General features: G+C 39.7%; 1 protein-coding gene across 1 annotated transcript in view; it reads left to right on the top strand.

The window, feature by feature from the left end:
- Prkar2b (protein kinase cAMP-dependent type II regulatory subunit beta) overlaps positions 1–19468 on the top strand; it is an 82893-nt gene that overhangs the window by 53082 nt on the left and 10343 nt on the right. Inside the window, exons 5-6 of the mRNA XM_048339811.1 lie at positions 12603–12709; positions 15378–15531. Coding sequence (XP_048195768.1) covers positions 12603–12709; positions 15378–15531 — 261 coding nt within the window. The remainder of the gene's footprint in view (positions 1–12602; positions 12710–15377; positions 15532–19468) is intronic.

Raw genomic sequence — 19468 nt, 5'->3', positions numbered from 1 at the left:
TCCATATTTTGGCTATTGTGAATTGTGCAGCGATAAACATGAAAGTGCAGATGTCTTTTTGATATCTTGGGAACTGTTGTTCAGGATAGATGCCTAGGAGTGGTATGGCTGGGTCATAGGGTAGGTCTATGTTAGCTTTGTGAGAAACCTCCATACTGTTCTCCAAAGTGGTTGTACTAATTTGCACTCCCACCAAAAATGGAGGAGGGTTTCTCTTTCCCCGCACCCTCTCCAGCATTTGTTCTTGCCTGAGTTCAGAGTATAGGCCATTCTAACTGGAGTGAGGTGGTATCTCAGGGTTGTTTTTATTTGCATTTCCTTTACTGCCAGGGATGTTGAACATTTCCTCATATGGTTCTTTGCCATTTTTATCTCCTCTCTTGTGAAGTCTCTCTTTAGCTCCTTTGCCCATTTCCTAATTGGTTTACTGGGCTTGGAGGGGCTTAGTTTTTTGAGTTCTCTGTAGATGACAGATATTAGGCCTTTGTCTGTTGCTGTGCTGGTAAAGATCCTTTCCCATATGGTTGGCTGTCTTTCTAGTTTGGTGACTATGTCCTTAGCTGTGCAGAAACTTTTTAATTTGTAGTAGTCCCATTTGTCGAGTCTCTCCCCTATTTGTTGTGCCCCTGGGATTATATTCAGGAAGTTCCTTCCTGTGCCTATTAAGTTCTAGCGTCTTTCCTACTCTGTCCTTCAGTAGTTTCAAGGATTCAGGCCTGATATTGAGGTCCTTGATCCATTTTGAGTTGATCCTGGTACATGGTGATAGGCTTGGGTCTACTTTGAGTTTTCTTCATATGGCTGCCCAGTTCTCCCAGCACCAGTAGTTGAAGAGGCTCTGTTTATTCCATTGTATGTCTTTAGCTCCTTTGTCGAATATCAGCTGACTGTAAGAGTGCGGTTTTATTTCTGGGTCTTCAATTCTATTCCACTGGTCTTCAGGTCTGTTTTTATACCAATACCAGGCTGTTTTTGTTATGATGGTTCTATACTAGAGCTTGAAGTCTGGTATTGTGATACCTCCTGCACTGCTTTTTTTGCCTACAATTGCTTTGGCTATTCTAGGTCTTTTGCTGTTCCATATGAATTTATGGGTTGCTTTCTCTATTTCAGTGAAGAATGTAGCTGGGATTTTGATGGGGATTGCATTGAATTTGTATAACAATTTGGGCAATATGGCCATTTTCACTGTATTGATTCTGCCTACCCATGAGCATGGGAGGTCTTTCCATCTCCTTGTATCTTGATTTCCTTTATTAGATTTTTTTTAATTTTTATTTTTGGCCACTCCTGGGCCTTGTACTCGGGGCCTGAGCACCATCCCTGGCTTCTTCTCACTCAAGGCCAGCACTCTGACACCTGAGCCACAGCGCCCCTTCTGGCTGTTTTCCATATATGTGGTACTGGGGAATCGAACCGAGAGCTTCATGTGTAGGAGGCAAGCACTCTTGCCACTAGGCCATATTCCCAGCCCCCTTTATTAGATTTTTATAGTTCTTATTAAATAGATCCGTCACGTCTTTGGTTAAGTTGATCCCTAGGTACTTTATTCTTTTTTTGGCTACTGTAAAAAGAATTATTTCCATAATTTCCTTTTCTGCTTGTATATTGCTGGTGTACAGAAAAGCTGCTGACTTTTGTGGATTGATTTTGTATCCTGCTACTTTGCCAAAATGGTTTATTAGGTGTAGGAGTTTGGGGACTGAGTTTTTTGGGTCCTTCAGATTTAAGATCATGTCATCTGCGAATAGGGATAGCTTGATTTCTTCCTTGCCGATGTGGATCCCTTTGATGTCCTCCTCTTGTCTTATTGCTATGGCTAGGGATTCCAGCACTATGTTGAAAATAAGTGGGGAGAGTGGGCATCCTTGTCTTGTTCCTGAATTTAGGGGGAATGATTTTAGTTTCTCCCCATTTAATACGATGTTAGCAGTTGGTCTGTTGTATATGGCTTTTATTGTTTTGAGGAATGTTCCATCTATTCCTGTTCTCTCCAGAGCTTTTAATAAGTATGGATGTTGTATTTTGTCAAAGTCTTTTTGGGCATCGACTGAGATAACAATGTGATTCTTGATTTTAGTTTTGTTGATGTGGTGAATTACATTGATTGATTTACAGATGTTGAACCATCCTTGTGACTGTGGGATAAAGCCTACTTGGTCATGATGTATAATTTTCTTGATCAGTTTCTGGATCCTGTTAGCTAATATTTTATTGAGGAGCTTTGCATCTGTGTTCATTAGTGATATTGGTCTGTAGTTCTCTTTTTTTTGGGGGGGGTCTTTGCCTGGTTTGGGGATGAGTATAATATTAGCTTCATAGAATGAGTTTGGGATTTCTCCCTCTGTTTCTATTTCATGGAAGAGTTTAAGGAGTATTAGTATTAGCTCCTCACTAAAGGTTTTGTAGAATTCGTTGGTGAATCCATCTGGGCCTGGGCTTTTCTTTGTTGGGAGGTTCTTGATTACCCCCTGTATTTCGCTGTAAGTTATTGGTTTACTTAGTTGATTTATTTCAGTTTGGGGAGTTTATACTTCTCTAAGAATTGATCCATTTCTGCAAAATTATTGTTTTTTACTGAGTAGAGGTTCTGGAAATAGTTCCTTATGATTGTTTGAATATTATGTGTATTTGTTGTAATTTTTCCAGTGGAATCCCTGATTTTACGTATATGAGTCTCTTCTCTTCTTTTTTTTGTAAGTCTTGCGAGGGGTCTGTCGATTTTATTTATTTTCTCAAAGAACCAGCTTTTAGTCTTATTTATTTGTTGAATGATCTTTCTATTTTCAATCAGATTTATCTCTTCTTTGATCTTTGTGATCTCTCTCCTAGTCATTTTGGATTTGATCATTTCTTGTTTCTCCAGTTGTTTTAGTGTCGTGAGGTTATTTACCTGCTCTGCTTCCATTCTTTTAATGTGAGTGCTGAGGGCAATGATCTTGCCCCTCAGTACTACTTTAGCTGTATCCCATAGGTTCCTTTGTGATGTATTTTCATTGTCATTGTGGCTTATGAATTTGTTGATTTCATCTTTAATTTGATCTGTGGCCCATGTGTTAGATAACAGTGAGGGTTTAGCCTCCAAGAATGTGTATTGCCTCTGTGGTAACCATTGTTATTGAGGGTTACCTTTATTCCACTATGGTCAGATATAATACATGGGATGATGTCGATACTTTTGTATTTGCTGAGGTTCTTTGTGTGGGCTATGACATGGTCTATTTTGGAGTATGTGTTTTTTTGTTTGTTTGTTTTTTGGCCAGTCCTGGGCCTTGGACTCAGGGCCTGAGCACTGTCCCTGGCTTCCTTTTGCTCGAGGCTAGCACTCTGCCACTTGAGCCACAGCGCCACTTCTGGCCGTTTTCTGTATATGTGGTGCTGGGGAATCGAACCCAGGGCCTCATGTATACGAGGCAAGCTCTCTTGCCACTAGGCCATATCCCCAGCCCCCTATTTTGGAGTATGATCCATGGGCTGCTGAGAAGAAGATGTATTGGGTCTCTCTAGGGTGGAAGATTCTGTATAGATCTGTCAGATCCATTTGGGATATGGTGTTACTTAGGTCCTCAGCTCCTTTGCTAATCCTCTGGGTGTTGGATCTGTCTCTTGGAGAGAGTGGGGTATTAAAGTCACCCACTATGATTGTGTTTGGGTCTATCTTGTTCTGTAGTTCTGTGAGAATTTGCTTGACATATGTAGGGCCTCTTTTGTTCAGTGAGTATACACTTATCACCATGATGTCTTGGTTCTGGATTTTTCCTTGTATTAAAATGTAGTGTCCTTCTTTGTCTTTTTGAGCTGATTTTAATGAGAAGTCCAACTTGTCTGCTATCAGGATGGTACTCCTGCCGTTTTGGTAGGTGTGTTTGCTTGGAAGATCTTGCTCCATCCTTTCATTCGGAGCCTGTTTTTATCCCTTGCTGTAAGATGGGTCTCTTGTAGACAACAGATGGCCACTTTTTGTTTGCGGATCCACTCTGCCAGTCTGCTCCTCTTTATCGGAGAGTTTATACCGTTTATATTCAAAGAGATCAAGAATAAGAGTGTTTTTTCCCCTTCCATTTTCCTGTTAGGCTGTTTTTCCTCTTTTTTTTTTCTTGTCTTTAGTGAGCTGTTCTTTCTGCTGGGTTCTGCCTATTGTAGTTTCTTTCTGTTTCTGTCTGTGTGTCCTGTACGATTTCTGTTGGGTGCAGTTCCTCTCTTAGAATTTGCTGTAGGACTGGTTTTTTATTCACATACTCCTTTAGATCCTCTTTGCTATGGAAAGATCTGGTTTTTCCCTCAAATATGAACTCTAGCTTTGCTGGATATTTTATTCTGGGTTGGCAGTTGTTGGCCTGTAGGACTTGGATGGTGTTCTTCCATTCTCTTTGCGCATGGTAGGTTTGTATGGAGAGGTCTGCTGTTATTAGGATCCTTTTCCCATTGTAATAAATTTCTTTCTTCGCTTTGGCTGCATTCAACATTTGCTCTTTATTCTTGAGATCTGTAGTCTTGATAATTATGTGCCTGGGCGAGGATTTTCTATGGTCTGGTCTGCTAGGCATCCTATAGGCTTCATACCTATAAGCTTCATACCTAGGCTGGTCTGAGCCACAGTTTTTCTACATGTGCTTCCCTGAGTCCAAGATGACCTGTGTGTACAGTACAAACAGCCATTGTGCTTTCCTCAGAGCTAGGATAATGGAAGTGTGCCACCTCTCACAGCCATTGTGATATGGAGTCTCCTGTGCCTTTATTCTGGGCTGGCCTCAACCTGCAGTTCCTTGATCTCTCAAAGCACTGTGAAATTATGACTGTATTTTAAACTATCTTTAAGAACACCTTTTTGTTAGTATAGTCTGTCCGGTAAGGACCATCTTTACTGTGTTAAAGTGATTGTTTTTATAAATAGGATTTCCGTTAGACTTCTTTCATTGCTCTGTTCAAGGTCTTCAATGTATATTTTAAAAGCAAGGTCATAGGATGAAGAAAAGGCCCCAGCTGGAGGCTGGGTGTTCATACCTATAATCCTAACTACTCAGGAGTCTGAGATCTGAGGTTTGTGATTCAAAGCCAGCCCGGGCAAGAAAGTCCATGAAACTCTTATCTCTAATTAACTACCAAAAGATGGAAGTGGGATTCTGGCTCTAGTTGTAGAGCACTAGCCTTGAGCAAAAAAACAGTTCAGGGACATCACCCAGGCCCTGAGTTCAAGCCCAGAACTAGCACATGCATACGTGTGCACACAAACTCACATACACACATGCTCCAAACTATAAACGGTCATTACTGTTTTATAGAGAAGACACAAATATATTTAGATATTAATAAAGTGATAATTTCATTGTTTGGGGATTTTTTTTTTGAGATATGCTCTTGCTGTGTAGCTAAGAATGGACTCAAGGTTGTGGTTCTCCTTCTTTAGCCTTCCAAGTACTGAGATTATAGGTGTGTGCTACTATATTCAATGAAGATTGATTTTTGAATTTGAGATCAAACCAGCTTGATTTATTTATTTTCCCCTTCTCAAATCTATTACCTAGAATGAGAAATTTAGTCTCAAAATGGAAGATTGAATATTTTATACTAAGTGCATATTTTAAGCAACCTTCTAGTGTGTATTTGTGTGTGTATAAACTCAAATGCATTTTAACTGAATTATATATTCAACTCATATGATCTGCTGATACTGTAGCTTCTTTCCATTCAATTTCTTTTTTTCTTTTTGGCCAATCCTGGGGCTTGAACTGAGGGCCTGGGCACTGTCCTTGACCCTCTTTTTGCTCAAGTCTAGCACTCTGCCACTTGAGCCACAGTGCCTCTTCTGGCTTTTTCAGTGTTATGTGGTACTGAGGAATCAAACCCAGGGCTTCATGCATGCGAGGCAGGCACTCTAGCACTAAGCCTCATTCTTAGGCCATCCATTCAATTTCTTTACTGCCCTTTATATAAGGTGTTTGGTGCCATAAAGATGTTTAGATGTGGCTCTTGCCCTACTGGGAGCTATACTTTGATGAGATACAAGCATACAGACAAAGAATGTTGGTGATAGATACTGTAAGAAGATGAGTTGTGTCTTAAGCTACCCTGAAGATTCAGAAAGCTGGAGAGGCTTCTGAGCTGCACTTGAGAAGGAAAACACTGGGCTACAAAAAGTAGAGTATTACCCGTAGAGCCCAAGTGGATATCAGGCAGCAAGGGGAGCGAATGAGAGGGTGCTGTTTCATGAAGGGCATTCTGAAGTGCCATCCTGTAGCACTGGACACATCCTGTAAGCAATGGGCCCAACTGAAGAGTTTGAGCACAGAATATAACCTCATATTCATCTTATATTCCTGTGGGTGGCATCATAGAAGGTAGAGTTAAAGAGGGGAGAGCAATGGAGGACATGTACCAGCACATAGGAATGGAGCATAGTAAGGAAACTATGCTATGATCCAGCATAAAGAAATAGGCTTGAAGTAGGGAAGGGTAAAAAGGGGAAGACTGAAAGGAATGGTGTCACTAAATAAACAGGATTAACAATTTGGTGATTCCTTTAGTTGGGGCCTGGCGGATAGGCTAAGATGACTGCCAGGACTTAATAGCATTCCTGGGAAATAGCAAAACTTGAAAGACACATGAGAAAAAATAAGTGCTAATTAGCAAGAATGACTTTAGCTTTATATTTACTCAATCATTGGATTTTCCTGAAGTCATTGTTGAGCTTGAAAATGCTGCACTTCCTGGGTCTCAAACATTTTTTTTGCAAAAGGACTGTATGTTTATATGTTGAACCACAGCATTTATAATTATTAATCTCTTTGAAGATACTCTTTTCATGAATATTTTAATGCTTAACTCAGTAGGCCATTTTGCTTCTGAAATATTTCTAATTTGAGGCTAAATGAAATAATTTTCCTATGCTATATGATAGGCTCTCTCATTAGTGCAGAGTAAATGTGAGTCACAGGGCCTTTTACTGAACTCAGTCTTGCATTTGCATTCTGTAGGAAAATTAGATGTGGATTTCCTACAGTAGTTGTCAGTCATCATGCTAAACCTCTGCATATTAAATATTTCCTAGATTCTCTTTACTCTGTGCATAATTATGAGGAAATTACGTTTTGATTGACTAGAGCAGATAATCTGTCACATAGAGAAGTTCCAGATTTTTCACATATGTATAAATTCTTTAGTCTTACCATTTAAAAGTTGTGCATTATATAGCTATTATAAAATGTCCCTAATTCTAATTTAACCAAAAATTTGCTATAGTAATTTATCTCACCTCTATTTTTCTCTAGTTTAACATATATAGTCAGAATAAATCAGTCAAGCAGGTACTCTTCCTCTACCTGCCTAAAAAAAGTTGAAATCAACATAGCAAGCCAAATAAAGTATTAATAAACCATTTAATCAACCTTCAGAATTTTGACAGGTGACCATATGCTGCCTCAGCTGATGAACTCTTTTGGGTAAAAGGGTCCCCATGAGACCAATTAGCACCACATCAGGACAGCTCTGTTTTATTGGCACACTGCTTCATCCTCAGCGCTGGCTGCTGGCCCACAAACAGGTGCCAGAGCTTACCCAGCAACCCACTGAGGGGACAGGAACCACTTCCTGCAAACCTAGAGACTGTTTTCCTAAGGTTTACCTAGTCCATATGAAGATGCAAAATTATATTCTCTTTTCAAAGAGGTTGTTTTTTTAATCAAGAAATTTTAATATACACAAAATTTACTAAAATTCAGAATGCACAAAAAAATAAAGGAAATCCACCCTTTATCTCTGTATCCCAGCAACCCAGAATCTAATGGCCGAGTTATGTTAAGGCTATCATATGTATTTTCCAGGGCTAGGAAATGAGTAAACAAATATGAATTCTCTACTGACATATAGCTGTGTAAATAGAGGTTTCATAGTCTCTCTGAAAATTTTTATTAGTATCTTAGAGGTTTAGAGTGATAGCTTTAATGTATTTTTTGAGCTAAACCATGAAATGATTAATGTTTTGCAGTATATACTGTGTTAAAATTGTGTATATAATGGAGAGCCTCAAAATAACCAAAACAATATTGAAAAACAAAAAGAAATTTTGAAAAAAGATCAGGGCTGTAGTTCTTATGTGAGACATTGGCTCAAAAACCCCACAAAAGTTGTGCTGCAAAGACACCATCAGCAGAATAAAGAAGCAATCAGACAGGGAGAAAGCACTTGGAAATGACACATCCAAAAAACTCTAAGAACAGTAAGAAAACAATCTGGTTAAAAACATGGACCAAAGGCCTTGACCCCACACTTCATTGAGGATGAGAAAGCTAAACAGATAAAAAGATGCCTCACCTCATGTATCTTCGGGGAAATGCTAATTACAATAACCATGAGATAGCTTATACCTCCTATTAGAATTATGCCTAAAATCCAAACACTGATCTCACCAGGTCTTTCTTTGCATTGTGTTAAAATCTCCAGGCAGCATCAACTCCATGGTCTCACTGTTGGCAGAATTTGCTGCCAGGAATTTCCTTGAAATGTTCACAAGTGAGAGTCCCAGCGCTTTTTCACAGCTGCCTAGTTCCTTAGAATATGGATATACCACAATCTATTTATCCATTGCCCAGGAGAAAAACATTAGTTTTATCTCCAATCTTTTGTAGTTAGGATGATATAGTGAAGTATACGGGTGCATGTGTCCTTTCACATCTCTCTGTAGAAAAACTCCCTAGAAAAGGAGTAGCGGGGATGGGGTATGCACATTTGAAATCTTACTAATCATTTTCTGGTTGCTTGCTGTAGTTGGCTCCATTTTACCTTATCAGAAGCTTGTGTGATCTTCCTCATAGTGTGCTGTTCTGACATTTGTATCTTTTAATCTGACAAGTGAAGAGTGGTTTGTCATTTTCAATCTTATTCTGCCTTTTTTTTCATTTCGGAGAAGTTGAACATCTTTTCAGATTTTCAAGACACTTCTGAAGCTTTGTAAATCTTTTTTTTGTCTTTGGTGTTCTAAAACTAGTTCTATTAGTATGGGGTGTTTGGTCATCAATTGTGAAGGGCACTTTAGTGTACCATTTTTATCTGAATACTGTTCTATCTCTCTTCCATCTCTGCCACCTCTCTTCATTTCTTTCCTTTGGAGTTTTTTCCCATTATTACAGTTTCTAGAACGCCTGTCTGTTCATCTCCCTATTCACTTTCTTTGTGGTTTTGTTTTTATTTTGCCTTCTTGTGTTTTATAAAGGCCAGTAAAGGTGGATATATTCCACTTTCACTTGTCAATCCTACAGTGTATAACACCAAGAGAAAACTCGACTGCCAATGTGGGTTTGAGTGGTGAGGATGCCATCCGTATAACTGTGCACCTCTCTGATGGGGATGTTGCTAGTGCCCTGTGTGCGTATAAAACTACACTTTCGTTTTGTTGCTAGTCCTGGGACTTGAACTCAGGGCCTGAGCACTGTCCCTGAGCTTGTTTTTGCTCAAGGTTAAGACTCTTCCACTTAAGCTGTAGCACCGCTTCTGGCTTTTACTTTATTTGGTACTGAGGAATCGAATTCATGCATGCTAGACAAACTCTACCACTAAGCCACATACTAACCCCTAAAACTATTCCTAAGTAATTTTGGGGGAGAGGGGCAAGTACAGTCCTGGGTCTTGAAACTCAGGACCTGGGCTCTATCCTTGAGCATTTTTGCATAAGGATAGCAGTGTAGCAACAGCTCCACTTCTGGCTTCTTTGGTGGTCAATTGGAGATAAGAGGCTAGCAGACTTTACTGCCTGGTCTGGCTTTGAACGGTGATCATCAGATCTCAAGTTCCTGAGTAGTTAGGATTACAGGTGTGTAATCCAGTGCTCAGGAAAAAACAACAACAACAACAACAACAAACTATTTTAAGTAAAATTTTTCAAGAGAAACATTTGTTCAAAACTCAGTCCCATAAAGAAATCAAATGAAATACAGGGAAAATTTTGGAAGTCATGCTAAATTTCCAAGCTACCCATTTTTCTCTCATTTTCTTTTTCTAAAGCGTGTGTGTGTGTGTGTGTGAGAGAGAGAGACAGAGAGAGAGAGAGAGAAAGAGAGAGAGATGAGTATAGTTTCATCTTGCATATCTCCAGGTGCACTAGTAGAAATTTCTAGAAGCTCATTTTCTGTTCCTGACATCTCCATCTCTTATGGTGTTTGGCTGTTTATCTTAGTCTTGTAGGCTACCGGAGGGGCAACAGAGGGCTGATTTGGAGCTCTTTAGGAGAACAGCCTGCCTGCTGGTGTACTGCTGGCTTGGAGCTGGCTGGGAGCCGCTGTTACCCTGGGAAGCCTCACTTCCACCAAGTGAAGAGTACTGTCAGGCACCAGTGCTCACTGAGTCTCTTCTCATTCTCTAATTTGTTTCCTTTCTCTTTGACCTCTTGCTGCTGAAGAGTTGTGTAAACACTTGGACACTAAATGTTGTGTTTAGGGTAGAGGGATTTTTGAAGGGAGCCATCAAGCCATCCCTGTGTGAACATAAATCACTTCACTTGTTTTCGGGTTCAGTCCCCTCCTGAGGAATAGCGTGTTCTTTTTAGTCTGGAGCTTTTCTGCTGCTATGCATGGCATGTTGGCTTCTCCAAAGTGCAGCCCCTGAACCCCTGCCCTCCTTGACCTCACCTTTGCTCTGGAACTCACAGCACCTGCCTCCTCCCACACGCTGTGTGGGTTCCTATCTTCACCCTCTTGTACTAAAATGGAGACTCAAAAGGAAAAGAATCACATGCTATCTCACTCTCTTTTTTTGCCAGTCCTGGGCCTTGGACTCAGGGCCTGAGTACTGCCCCTGGCTTCCTTTTGCTCAAGGCTAGCACTCTGCCACTTGAGCCACAGTGCCACTTCTGGCCATTTTCTGTATATGTGGTGCTGGGGAATCGAACCAGGGCCTCATGTATACGAGGCAAGCTCTCTTGCCACTAGGCCATATCCCCAGCCCCATCTCACTCTCTTGACCTCAAATATTACTTCAAAACTGTGTTTTCTACTCTACACTCTCGGCCCCTAATCTGTTACTCGTTCCCAATTTTGTGTATGGTCATTGATTTTTGGCCTGGGCAGTGATTTTATAACCACAGAGAGCTCAGGGCTTACAGGTGGTAGAATTACTGTTGTATGATGCTGTTTCTTCACCTCATCTGTGGAGTGTTTTCAGAGGTCACAATTGTGCCTGTTTTGGTCAGATGAAAAATTTCTTTCATCTCAGGGTTTATTACCATGAGCTGAAGTTTATCCTTAAGCATTGTCACCCACACTTAAGCATAATAATTTTTATATCATTTAAACAGTTGTTGGACTACAGTTGTTTCTGACAGATCTGCCCTGAGAAGTAAATGGTTGCTTTTTGGAGAGAACCTTAATGTCACAGAATGTTTGCCACAGTCATTTTTTGTTTGGTTTCCTCCTTCCCTTCCTCTTTCCCTTATTCCCTCTATCCCTCCCTCCTTAGAATATATTAGTTGTATAAGGAGTTCCTTGTGATATTTCCACATGTGTACTCAATGTCTCCCGATTAACTTCACCCTTTCGGTCACTCTCCCTCATCCAATTCCTATCTTCTTAAAACAATTTCAACAGACTGTATTGTTCATACATGCACAAAAATATTTGGCCCACAGTCATCTTCATTCACCTTAATTGTTTAACCCTCCCCACTTCTGCTAGTACCCCTCCTTACCACAACAGAGACCGTTTTACTTTCTTGTTATGCATATTTGCTTTAATGTGTAAGAAATTTCACCGTATTTGACTTTTTTTCAGAATAACCTCTTTATTCACTGTCACTTTGCCTATCCCCAAGCCCCTACTAATCAACAACTTTCATTGAGATTTCTTCTGCCATCTTCATACATAGTTGCACTGTTTTTCAAAAAATTTCACCCTCCATTAATCTGTTTCATCCCTCCTTCCCCTCATCCCTCTAAACCATCCCAGAGTTAAGAGTTATGTTCTATGTATATATGTATTATACACATATGTCCATGAATATGTATGTCTTTTAGATTTAGCTTCCACATGTGAATGAAAACATATGATTTTGCTTTTTAAATCTGGTTTATTTCATGGTTTGGTTTTGTTTATTCATGGCTTTTGTTATTTTCCTATTTTTTTCTATTTTGTTTTGAGTGTTGATCCCCCTCCAAAAACATAATACTGGACTCCAGATTTAAACTCACCAGGTATTTAGAAAATATCCACAAAATTTCTAGGGATAATGAATAGGGAGTTTTAAAAATGGACATCATACAAAGAAATTTGAAATCGTTCTTTCCCAGCCTTGTTGTTTTTAGTTGCTAAGATTATATTTCATAAATTATGTGGTGGTTTGGTGGTTAATTTTTCATTTTAAAATGGTGATAGTTGAAAACGTTCTGAAATAGAGTAATTATAATTATTTTTATTCAGATACTGAATATGAGAATAAATATATAATCATCACATTTGTCAGTGGTGAGGAAGACCACACTGTGCATACAACAAGACCTAATGGCAATTATATTTCATTTCCTTGTGATCTTTTACAGAACCATAAAGGCTATTATGGTTACTTAAGAAAATATGTTTTAAGTACACATTAAGATTATATCTTCTCTTTTCAAAAAATAGGAACAGATGTCTCAAGTATTAGATGCCATGTTTGAGAAATTGGTCAAAGAAGGAGAGCATGTGATTGACCAAGGTGATGATGGGGACAACTTTTACGTAATTGATAGGTAAGTTTTGTCTAACCTCACTACTGGCTTTACAGGAGCTTTTGTGTATGATCTTAGTGGTGATAAGTACTGTCGATCTGATCTCTGCTGTGGCCTCTTCCTCTTAATGCTACCTAACAGGCACTATAAGCCTATTGTGAATACAGGTAGTAAGACCAGGCTGGATCTTGCAATGAGGCATAGTTTATTAAAAAGAAAAAAAAAAGCTGAGATCTGGGTCTATTCATCCCACTTATTAAGATGAGCATCCTCATTTGCCAACTTCTGTTTGAAATTGAAAGTCGAAGTGAGATATGACACTAGGATATTGTGTCCCAGTAGAACTTAATCTATGAGTTCATATGTTTAAAAGCTCATGTGTAAAAAAGCTCATGTATTTCAGAGGGTCTCAAAGAAAAAGCCAGTCAGCCCTCCCACTTCGGCCTCATCCAGTAGTCAGCTGTGTGAGCTGTTGGTTGTTATTATATTTATATTGTATTATTAAATTTGTCTTGTAAATTCTAGAAGTTACCTTATTATTCTAGAAATTATCTTATTAAAGTGACACACAAATTACATTGAAAATCTAATTTCAGAAACAAGTTATACTTTAATTCATAAGAACAATGTGTCTTTTCTAATCAGTGGATGAATTCTACAACAGAACAGGGAGTACTATATGCTGAGGATTTATTTCTTGGCTTTGTAATGTAATTGAGAGTTGTGATTTGGGTTATTAATAGCTTTCATCAATGCAACAGCTAAAATTTCACTCTATGATGTTTGTGTTTAATGTCGGGGATTATGGGCACCAGATAAAATACAGTAGTACACTTTTTAAGTGGGTATTTCTGACTAAAAAAAAAATCTGTGTTCATAAGATGATGCTAAGTGTAATGAACGCCATGTTATGGAAACGACTGTTACATCACTGTTGTAATTACTTTCAACATGCGATGTGAAACCGTAGCTTCTATTATTGATGATCCTCTTGTATCCCCTTCCTGTGGTTGTACCTGCACTATCTCTGTATCTTATCTGAGTACATTGGAAACCGTGTATACTGGTATTAGAAGTAGGAAACTGAAAGGGAATACCAAAATCAAGAGACACACGGTAATAAGACAAATGACTACAAAAGCAATACTTGCAAAACTGTTTGGTGTAAATCAACTGAACAATTCATGGGGGGAAAGGGAAGGGGGAGGGGGAGGGGAGAGCGAGGGAGGAGGTAACAAACAGTACAAGAAATGTATCCAGTGCCTAACGTATGAAGCTGTAACCTCTCTGTACATCAGTTTGACAATTAAAATTTAAAAAAATAAAATAATAGGGAACAAAAAAAATCCGTGTTAAATAGTATATTCTCTTTCAGTTAGACTCTACCCATACATGAAATATGCAGGCACACAGAAGTGACAGGGCCTAGTTAAGGCCACCCTGATGGCTAATGTAGAGCTCCCCTCTTAGCCCAAGTCTCCTAGCATCCAGTCAGGCTCCATCTATGGTTATACACTGCCCAAGGCCTCCATGATCAAAGAAGAAATCTATATAAAACGCAGTCTACAGTATTCTAATAGACTTTAAACTGACAAAGTTTCAGCTAAATATTTCAGCTAAAAATATTACTTTGTATAATATTTTTGTGAGCAAAAATGACTTGTTTTATTCTATTCAAAGTGGTAAATGTAGAAAACTATTTCAGTGCAAAATGTAAGTATGTAAAATGGAAGGATTTAATGTGTACTTGAAAAATAATTATCCATTGGACAAAGTCTAGGTGGCAACCTGCAAATAGTCAATCCATGAATGATATTAAAAGTGCATATGTTTCCTCTTTATCTATGACTCTCTTGTGTCTGCAGGCTTCTGCTGTGTTTCTTTACCATTCCTAATCCCTGTCTAGTCCTCAGAGCTACTCCTTTTTTGCTACAACCTCTTCTTTTTGTCTGGTAGGTTTAGCTCTCAGAATAAAAGCAACCAATTCTTGTCTGCTCACACAGGTGCTCAGACCGGTGCACTCTGTGTAAACAGTCATACAAGTATAGGGCCTAGGAAATCTAGACTGTGGTGACATGCAGAGTCATTTTTGCCTAGAAGAACCCCAATTAAAATATAAGTGCAGAAAACATAAAAAAGGACAGGGCCAGATGATCTAAAGTAAAGGGTTAAGGAGTAAATATTTATGTCTTGTGGGACTATAGGTCTTTGTGGCAACAGCTACTCAACTGGGCTTGTAGCTAACACCAGCCACAGAAAATGCATAAAGCATCAACTTTATCTACTACTCCAATAGAACTTTATTTACAGATGCAAGCAGCTGGGGTAAGGTCCAGCCCATGTCCCTAGTGAGTTACCTAGAGTAGTGACTAACCAAGTTGTTATAGCTTTATTAAGCCATTTTATTTCTTCACAAAAATAAAACATGTTCATTTTGGAAACATCAGCACCTACATTACATGGTAAAAATGCTTTTAGTCCCTCAGTATTCTTATTGTCTGAGATAAATACAGTTAGTGTTTGACAGGTTTTTCCTTCACAGGACTGGTGATCTCCAAGGTCTGCACATCCCCAGCCCTTCATTCCTTGCCAGCAGTGGGGAGAGATAGGCTCTTCTCTGAAATAATGCTCCATTGTAATTATATTTTGCTTGAATTTCTTTTGCCTCTAATTTCCATATGTCCAACAGAGGAACATTTGATATTTATGTAAAATGTGATGGTGTTGGAAGATGTGTTGGTAACTACGATAATCGTGGGAGTTTTGGTGAACTGGCCTTAATGTACAATACGCCCAGAGCAGCTACAATCACGGCTACCTCTCCTGGTGCTCTGTGGGGTTTGGTGAGTATATGTTAACTGGATCTGAATCTTATTTGTAAGCATCATTATGACCATACACAGGTAGTAAGTTTAATCCCAATAGGTAGATTTATTTGGAATTATCAATCATCAGGGAATTTATTAAGCTAAGACTTTACTTAGTCAAGTTTTCACAGCCTTTCCTCCAACCAGGAGCTTGGGATTTGCTGGCCCTGGGGATGACACCATATCCAAAATGTTCCTTATCCACTCTTTAAAACCACATGCTTAGGCTGAGTGCTGCTGTCTCACGCCTGTAATCCTAGCTACTCAGGAGGCTGAGATCTGAGGATCATGGTTCCAAGCCAACCCAGGCAGGAAAGTCCATGATACTTATTTCCAGTTAAGTACCAAAAAAAAAAAAAAAAAAAACCCAGCCAAAGTGGAATTGTGGCTCAAATGGTACAGTGCTAACCTTGAGCAAAAAAAAAATAAACCTTAGGGACAGTGCCCAGGCTCTGAATTCAAGCCACAGGATCAACACAAAACAAACAGAAGCTCCACAAAACCTACAGGCCCGTTTCTCAGGTAGTTCTCTGAAGTCAGTATTATAATATGATGAACAGTCCTCAAAACACAGTCCTGTGGTAGTGGCATCTGTAATCCTGGGAAGTGGTTAGCAATGCACATTCTGGAGTGACACTGCTGAGTCTAGGCTAGCCTATGGATTGGAAATTAGAGATGGGGCCCAGAAGTCTGCACTCGAGGAAGCCCTCCAGGTGAGTCTGCAGGCTTGAGTTTGAGAAACCACTAGAAACCAATCCTCTTAGTGGCCTCAATTGATTGGCAACAGCTTTATAGTCAACAGTTGGGCATAGATAAAAAATACTTGGTACCCCCATACCTCAGAGTCCAAGCCCTACAACTGACAAAAAAGAAAAAAAAAATACTTAATACTTAATACCAGGCTTCTCACTTGACTGAACATCAGAATTACTTGGAGTGTTTTTTTAATCCTCTTGCTTAGACCCATGATAGACCAATTTTATCAGAATCTCTGGCAGGGAGACCTGGACATTAATCTGAAACCCCCAAATCTGATGTGCTCCAATATCCAAAACTTTGAGCACTGACATGCCTCCACACCTGACCTCAGGTTTTGTCATAGACACAAGGCCATTATGAATATTATATAAAATTACAATGCATGGCATGATTTTGTATTGTAATACAATGTCATAAGAGAATATATACTGTAATATGTATAATAGTGTTGGGCTGTAAATTTACCGGGCTTAGCTCTATCCTTCCCCAACACGTGGGGAAGGGTCCTGGGCTTACCTATCTATTCTGCAGGGGATCCATACCTACTCTCTCACGCCCCCTCCGGCCGGTAGAGTATTGGACCGCGGGAGTGGGGCCCAAGGGAGACATGAGCGCATGAGATCTCGGAGAAAACCTCTAGGGCTTCTGTTTATTCAAATGAGGAGCCCCCCCCCCCAGATATACCCCTGAGGGCGGGTACAAGAGAGGGATTGCACATTGGTCACAGAGGGCTGTCCATCAAGTGATGTCAGGGGACCTCCTTTGGGGGCGGAGGCCCAGCCCCCCAAGGCTTGGGTTTCTGGGGTGTCCTCCATTACACATGTGCTGCCCCAGGAGCAGGGCCTTCTCTTCCTGCCAAAGGAGGAAGGGGAGGGACAGGCCAAGGTCAGCAGTGGCCCCTTAAAGGCACAGCTGACCCCAACATAATAGAGGCAAGATGTACAGGATGTATGTGAAACATGGATTTTGTGTTTAGACTTGGGTCTCATCCCTCAGGTGGCTCATTATGTAAGAGTAGATGGTCCCCAATCGGAGAGAAGGAAAAAAACCTCAAATCTAAACCCATGAGTTGACTCAAGAATTTCATAAAAGGGTTACTCAATCTATACCTTTAAATAAATTTCTTAATGGTTGTGTTTCTACATGACTTAAAAGTTGGTTTGAAGACAATGGCTACAGACCAGTGGGATAAGTGGGGTAAGGAAGTGGGGTAAGGTGGCTAGTGGGGTAAGGAAGGGGGTTCTTTTCATACATGATGGTAGAACGCAAAGTTCCATGTGCTTGTAAACCGTCTCAAAGGCTGTATTTTGGGTAGCAATTCTCAACTTCCATAAGCTTGCAGATCTCCTGGGGATCTTGTAGACTGGAGGTGAGGCCTGTGATCTGTTTTTCTCATCAGCTTCTAGGAGCTGTCTGATGATTGCAGTATCTGTTGTTGAAAACAGCCCATCTTGTAGTTTTTGTGTCTATTTCTTTGGTTATTTTTCCTAAATGGTCTGGTAGAAGAAGTTAAACTAAATAGGAAGTTTGTCTAACTATCTCATTTCTAAAGACAATGCTATTACAGAAGTTACCCATTATTCAACTCAGCATTTAACTCAGAAGTGGATTGAGCTGATAAAAATATCTCTTGATCCGAGAAACAAGATGTTTTACATTTATTTTTTATTAGAACCAGGCAGTTATTTAAAATGTGATGAGTCACTTTTTTAAGTTGTAGGAATAAAATGGAATTGTTTCAGGTAGAAGGCAACTCCTCATACGAAGTGTTTCAAGGACTGAACAAAGTGTTTCAAAGATCTGAACACCCAAACCAGCAAAGGAAAACCACATCTGAGCATACCTGGGTTTATAGAAAGTGTTTACCTAAATAAATCTAGCATTTGCCATGATCTGTACTGTTAAGCAAGGTATAACTTTAAAATGTAGTCATCCCAATGGAGTTGCCAGCCAGGATTAGATTATCTCACACTCAGGAGACCTCTCTCATAAAAGATCAGTTATTTTCTGGTTGGCCTCTTTGAATGTTGATGGTTTTTATCCTTGTGGAAACTTTTAGTTAGGCATTAAATGGCCCAGGATTTCCCAGAGTATATAATATTTAAGCTTCTTGGAAACAGGTCCAGAGATTTTTGGTAGTCTGTACATGCTATTACAGTTCGTTAAAGGGCTGTATGTGCTTTCACTGGGTGGTACATGTATATGTGAACAGTAATACCAATTAGAATGATTCTGTAGTATTTCAAATCTGCTTTTAAAAGCAACTTGCCTCCTCAGACAAAGTTGAGTAGGAATGAAAACTTTAAGGTCAGTAGACTGGAGCTCTGCCATATAAGTGCAGGTGTAAAGATAAGCAAATCCCTAGAGAAAAGTCCTTTATTTAATAATCTCACTCTGTAAATAATACTTTGTTACTGTTGGCTGTGAGAGATTAGCTGGTCTACATGACTGAGCTCAAGATTCAGAGGGGATTATTGAAATGACTAGGATTAAAGCATTTGAAATTGGACTTTCTGGGCTTTGTTTTTTATAGTGGGGGCAAAGTGGTGGGCCATTAATAGAAAATTATTCCTGAGAGATAGAATTCATGTCCTATCATGAAAATTCAGGTCTTCTCTGTTTTGCAGTCAGCTCTGTCCTAAAATGGTATTGGTTCTTAAGCCTTGTATGTGTAAGAATCACTCGGGAGCTTTTATAAGATATAGATTCTTGAGCTAGACATAGAATCTCAGAAATCACTACAGCAGATTTTGATGTAGAGTATCTTGTAAAATGCCCTCCTTAAGAAAATTGAGAGTGCAAATCCAAATCCTAGGCAATTTTAAAGTTGTAATAAATTGAAGAACAGGATGCTTAATTTCCTAATGCCCTAATCTGTCTAGATAGGATGCAGATTACTGTGGAACAGGTGGCTTCAACAGCGAAATGTTGGTTTCTCACAGTTCTGGAGGTAGGGAAAGCCAAGACGAAGCTGGGACATGTGGAGGTTGGTAGAGGCTGCTCCCTGGTGCAGAGATGGCCACCCAGTAGTTGGAATGGCAGCACAGTTCTACCGGGTCTCTTTTCATAAGGGACTCTGCACTCAGGACCTCCTCACCTCCTGAAGGCCCCATCTCAGTACTGTCACCTTGGGGATTCATTTTCAGCATTAAAT

The sequence above is a fragment of the Perognathus longimembris genome, chromosome 2 (assembly GCF_023159225.1).
Source record: "Perognathus longimembris pacificus isolate PPM17 chromosome 2, ASM2315922v1, whole genome shotgun sequence".
NCBI classification, from domain to species: Eukaryota; Metazoa; Chordata; class Mammalia; order Rodentia; family Heteromyidae; genus Perognathus; species Perognathus longimembris.
The sequence above is the reverse complement of the archived record's forward strand: the minus strand, read 5'-3'. Positions and strand labels throughout refer to the sequence as shown.